Here is a 6,051-nt window from a genome sequence, read left to right on the forward strand (position 1 = left end):
CACCACTGGTGATGCAGTGCCGTTGGTCCAGAGAGTGCACTAGCACCACTGGGGATGCAGTGCCGTGAGTCCAGAGTGTGCAGTGGCACCACTGGGGATGCAGTGCAGTGAGTCCAGAGAGTGCACTGGCACCACTGGGGATGCAGTGCTGTGAGTCCAGAGAGTGCATTGGTACGTTTCGGGATGCAGTGCGGTGAGTCCAGAGAGTGCACTGGCACCACTGGGGATGCAGTGCCGTGAGTCCAGAGTGTGCACTGGCACCACTGGGGATGCAGTGCAGTGAGTCCAGAGAGTGCACTGGCACCACTGTGAATGCAGTGCACTGAGTCCAGAGATTGCACTGGCACCACTGGGGGTGCAGTGCAGTGAGTCCAGAGAGTGCACTGGCACCACTGGGGATGCAGTGCAGTGAGTCCAGAGAGTGCACTGGCACCACTGGGGATGCAGTGCGGTGAGTCCAGAGAGTGCACTGGCACCACAGGGGATGCAGTGCGGTGAGTCCAGAGAGTGCACTGGCACCACTGGGGATGCAGTGCCGTGAGTCCAGAGAGGTCACTGGCACCACTGGGGATGCAGTGCAGTGAGTCCAGATATTGCACTGGCACCAACGGGGATGCACCCCGGTGAGTCCAGAGAGTGCACTGGCCCCACTGGGGATGCACCCCGGTGAGTCCAGAGAGTGCACTGGAACCACTGGGGATGCAGTGCAGTGAGTCCACAGAGTGCACTGGCACCACTGGGGATGCAGTGCACTGAGTCCAGAGAGGTCACTGGCACCACTGGGGATGCAGTGCAGTGAATCCAGAGAGTGCCCTGGCACCACTGGGGATGCAGTGCAGTGAGTCCAGAGAGTGCACTGGCACCACTGGGGATGCAGTGCAGTGAGTCCAGAGAGTGCACTGGCACCACGTGGGATGCAGTGCAGTGAGTCCAGAGAGTGCACTGGCACCACTGGGGATGCAGTGCCGTGAGTCCAGAGAGTGCACTGGCACCACTGGGGATGCAGTGCAGTGAGTCCACAGAGGGCACTGGCTCCACTGGGGATGCAGTGCAGTGAATCCAGAGAGTGCCCCGGCACCACTGGGGATGCAGTGCAGTGAGTCCAGAGAGTGCAGTGGCACCACTAGTGATGCACTGCAGTGAGTCCAGAGAGTGCACTGGCACCACTGGGGATGCAGTGCGGTGAGTCCAGAGAGTGCCTTGGCACCACTGGGGATGCAGTGCAGTGAGTCCAGAGAGTACCCTGGCACCACTGGGGATGCAGTGCAGTGAGTCCAGAGAGTGTACTGGCACCACTGGGGATGCAGTGCCGTGAGTCCAGAGAGTACACTGGCACAACTGGGGATGCACTGCCGTGAGTCCAGAGTGTGCACTTGCACCGCTGGGGATGCAGTGCAGTGAGTCCAGAGAGTGCACTGGCACCTCTGGGGATGCAGTGCTGTGAGTCCAGAGATTGCACTGGTACCACTGGGGATGCACTGCAGTGAGTCCAGAGAGTGCACTGGCACCACTGGGGATGCAGTGCAGGGAGTACACAGAGGGCACTGGCTCCACTGGGGATGCAGTGCAGTGAGTCCAGAGAGTGCCCCGGCATCACTGGGGATGCAGTGCAGTGAGTCCAGAGAGTGCACTGGCACCACTAGTGATTGTCCTGGTTCCAGTTAGGACAGAGTTAAGTAGCTCATAGTAGCTGGTAGGGTGCTATGTTTTGGATTAGGATGAGAAGAGCGCTGATAACATGCTGATGTTTTAATTGTTGCAGAGCAGTGTTTACACCAGGCCAAGGACTTTTCGGCTTCTCGCTCTGTCCTGCCAGCGAGCAGGCTGGGGGTGCAGCAGGAGCTGGGAGGGGACAGACCCAGGACAGCTGACCCAAACTGGCCAAAGGGGTATTCCATACCATCTGACGTCATGCTAAACAATATATAGGGGTGGCTGGCCGGGGTGGGGGGGCGGCTGCTCGGGAATAGGCTGGGCATCGGTCAGCGGGTGGTGAGCAATTGCATTGTGCATCACTTGTTTTCTTACACATTATTATTGTTAATACTATTACCATTATCACTATTATTATTATTATTGTTATTATTATTTTCCTGTCTTAATAAACCGTCTTTATCTCAACTCACAGGCTTCACTTTCCCGTTTCTCTCCCCCCATCCCAGAGAGGGAGGGGGGAGGGTGAGCGAACGGCTGTGTGGTGTTTAGCTGCCAGCCGGGTTAAACCACAACAGTCTTTTTGGCGCCCAACGTGGGGCCCGAAGGGTTGAGATATCGACAAATCTGACCAGAGTGTGTTAAACTAAAATTGGTATAAGTATTGGACCTGCTTAATAGTTGCTAGTCACGATGTTGATTGCCTTAATCTCCAGTCTGCTGTACCTGTATTCCAAATTGAGTTTTATGGTGCGTTACTTTCTGAATGTGCTCCCTGTTGCACTGTTTATCCTTTCCGGGCCCTGGTTTAAGATTGTTATGGTACTGTGCGGTGTAACAATGGCTTATGAAATGATGAAATATCTGGTCACGACTTTAACCTGGTATTTGTACTCAGCACTGACGTCGACTCTATACTTGGGAACCCATATCTCGGAAACTATTAGCAATTACACCTATTGCCTGTTTTCGTTAGGGAGCCAATCTGTGAAGGGGACAGGGGAAGACATGTTTCCCTACCTGTTCACTCTCCCTTTCTCCTTCACCACCACCCTCTTATCCCCCGAGTTAGTTACGGTGGTTCTCCGAGATGTTGAATATCCTTGGGATACTCAGACCAGCCTGCTCTTGTTGTTATGTCTCCTGAATGCGCTTCAGATTTTGTGGAGGGTTAAACAACTACTTAGGAATCTCATCCGGAGATCTGTCTTGAGGCGGGATAGTTGCGAGTGGCAGGGAGTGTGGGAGGATATGGGCAGGTTTCTAGAGCAGTGGTCACCTCCAGTGTTTTGGACATTCACCCCTGAACAACTGCAAAATCCTAAAAAGCTGGCAGAATGCTTGAAAAAAAGGTGTCATGACTCTGGCAGTTCCAAAGTGACACAAATCACTGTAGCGTGCTGGGGTCTGGCTTGTGCCTATCGAGCTGCAATTGATGTTATTAGCAACCTAGCTCCAGCTCCTGCAGCTACTCCAGCTCCAGCTCCTGCAGCCGCTCCAGCTCCTGCAGCCGCTCCAGCTCCTGCAGCCGCTCCAGCTCCAGCTCCTGCAGCTACTCCAGCTCCAGCTCCTGCAGCCGCTCCAGCTCCTGCAGCCGCTCCAGTTCCAGCTCCTGCAGCTACTCCAGCTCCAGCTCCTGCAGCCGTTCCAGTTCCAGCTCCTGCAGCCGCTCCAGCTCCTGCAGCCGCTCCAGCTCCAGCTCCTGCAGCTACTCCAGCTCCAGCTCCTGCAGCCGCTCCAGCTCCTGCAGCTGCTCCAGCTCCAGCTCCTGCAGCCGTTCCGGCTCCTGCAGCCGCTCCAGCTCCAGCTCCTGCAGCCGCTCCAGCTCCAGCCCCTGCAGCCGCTCCAGCTCCTGCAGCTGCCCCAGCTCGTGCAGCTGCTCCCACTCCTGTGGCTGGGTCAGAGAAACGAGCTGTAGCAGTGCAAGTTGACCCCGCAGAGGGTATCCCAACCCCTGTGGCAGACCCTGTGTCTGGGTCAGAGAAACGAGCTGTAGCAGTGCAAGTTGACCCCGCAGAGTGTATTCCAAGCCCTGTGGCAGACCCTGTGGCTGGGTCAGAGAAACGAGCTGTAGCAGTGCAAGTTGACCCCGCAGAGGGTATTCCAACCCCTGTGGCAGACCCTGTGGCTGGGTCAGAGAAACGAGCTGTAGCAGTGCAAGTTGCCCCTGTAGACAAGGTGAAAAAATGGTATAGAGGCTCAGGTCGTTTAAAACGCAGACAGTCTTCTGCTAAGTCTGGGCGAAGTGAAGACGAGGCTGGGCCATCAAAGGTGCAGGAGACTGAAGATGAGGATGAGGATGGCGAAAAATCAACAGTAACTACCCGGACTCCATACCAGCCATCAAAGGTGCAGGAGACTGAAGATGAGGATGAGGATGTCGGAAAATCAACAGTAATTACCCGGACTCTATACCAGCGTGAGCTACGAGATGTGCGAAAAGATTTTGGTCGCTGTATAGGCGAGCAGCTTGTCACCTGGCTGCTCCGGTGCTGGGACACGGGAGCCAATTATGTGGAATTGGAGGGCAAGGAAGCCAGGCGGCTGGGATCCCTTGCTAGGGACGCATGCATTGACAAAGCAATTGGAGATGGAGCACAATCTCGCAGCCTCTGGAGGCGTCTCCTGTCAGCTGTGAAGGAAAGGTATCTCTTCAAGGAAGAACTTGTATGTTTACCAAGCAAATGGACCACCATGGAGAAGGGAATTCAGTACCTGAGGGAATTGGCCGTACGGGAAGTAATTTATAAGGACCTAGATGACGCACAAACATCCACAGATCCAGATGCAGTCCAGTGTACACCACCCATGTGGCGGAAGTTTGTACGGAGTGCCCCATCATCATATGCCAACTCATTGGCAATACTAGCCTGGAAAACGGAGGAGAATCCCACAGTGAATGAAGTGACTAAAATACTCCGGCAGTACGAAGGAAATCTCTCCTCTTCCCTAAAGGCCTGTGTCTCAGCTGTGGAGAAACTCTCTGAAGAGGTCCACCAACTTAAAGAGAATTTATCTTCCCCTCCACCTGAACGAACCAGTGTCCACCAGCTAAAAGAGAATGCTTTAGAGAAACTTTCTGAAAAGATCCACCAACTTGAAGAAAGATTATCTTCCCCTTCACCTGAACGAACCAGTGTCCACCAGCTAAAAGAGAATGCTTTGGAGAAACTTTCTGAAAAGATCCACCAACTTGAAGAAAGATTATCTTCCCCTTCACCTGAACGAACCAGTGTCCACCAGCTAAAAGAGAATGCTTTGGAGAAACTTTCTGAAAAGATCCACCAACTTGAAGAAAGATTATCTTCCCCTTCACCTGAACGAACTAGTGTCCACCAGCTAAAAGAGAATACCTTGGAGAAACTTTCTGAAGAGATCCACCAACTTAAAGAGAGTTTATTTTCCTCCCCACCTGTACAAACCAGTGTCTCAGCTATTAGGGGTAAACGTTCATCTATGCAAGGAAGACAATATGGTGGGCACACACACCGCGCCACCCTGTGGTTTTACCTACGTGACCATGGAGAGGACATGAGAAAATGGGATGGAAAATCTACTGCGACCCTAGAGGCACGGGTACGTGAATTGCAAAGGAAAACAATTGGGAAAAAGGAGTTCTCTGAAAGGTTTGCTGCTCCAACTTCCAGCAGGCAGTCCTTTAAACACAGAAATGAAGATTCTGACCAGGACTAGAGGGGCCCTGCCTCCAGCCAGGGGGAGGAAAGGGACAATCGAGTTTATTGGACTGTGTGGATTCGATGGCCTGGCACGTCAGACGCACAGAAGTATAAGGCTTTGGTAGACACCGGTGCACAATGTACTCTAATGCCATCAAGCTATAAAGGGCCAGAGCCCATCTGTATTTATGGTGTGACGGGGGGATCCCAGCAGTTAACTGTATTGGAGGCTGAAGTGAGTCTAACCGGTAATGAGTGGCAAAAGCACCGTATTGTGACTGGCCCAGATGCTCCGTGCATCCTTGGCATAGACTATCTTAGAAGAGGATATTTCAAGGACCCAAAAGGGTTCCGCTGGGCTTTTGGCATAGCTGCTTTGGAGACAGAGGACATTAAACAGTTGTCTACCTTGCCTGGTCTCTCAGAGGACCCTTCTGTTGTGGGGTTGCTGAGGGTTGAAGAACAGCAAGTGCCGATCGCTACCACAACTGTGCACCGGCGGCAATATCGCACCAACCGAGACTCCCTGAGTCCCATCCATAAGCTAATTCGTCAACTGGAGAGCCAAGGAGTGATCAGCAAGACTCATTCACCTTTTAATAGTCCCATATGGCCAGTGCGAAAGTCTAATGGTGAGTGGAGACTAACAGTGGACTATCGTGGCCTGAACGAAGTCACGCCACCACTGAGTGCTGCAGTGCCGGACATGCTAGAACTCCAG

General features: G+C 53.3%; 1 protein-coding gene across 1 annotated transcript; it reads left to right on the forward strand.

Annotated features, from left to right (window-relative positions):
- Positions 1-1,952: 1,952 nt before the first annotated feature.
- On the forward strand, positions 1,953-4,016 carry LOC310892015 (uncharacterized protein; the record flags this gene model as incomplete). Its single annotated transcript, XM_083854203.1, has 3 exons — positions 1,953-1,992; positions 2,129-3,955; positions 4,009-4,016. The coding sequence occupies exons 2-3, from the start codon at positions 2,347-2,349 to the stop codon at positions 4,014-4,016; spliced, it is 1,617 nt and encodes a 538-aa protein (XP_083710329.1). The 5' UTR covers positions 1,953-1,992; positions 2,129-2,346.
- Positions 4,017-6,051: the final 2,035 nt, after the last annotated feature.

Source organism: Anser anser (genome assembly GCF_964211835.1).
Source record: "Anser anser genome assembly, contig: HAP1_SCAFFOLD_84, whole genome shotgun sequence".
NCBI lineage: Eukaryota > Metazoa > Chordata > Aves > Anseriformes > Anatidae > Anser > Anser anser.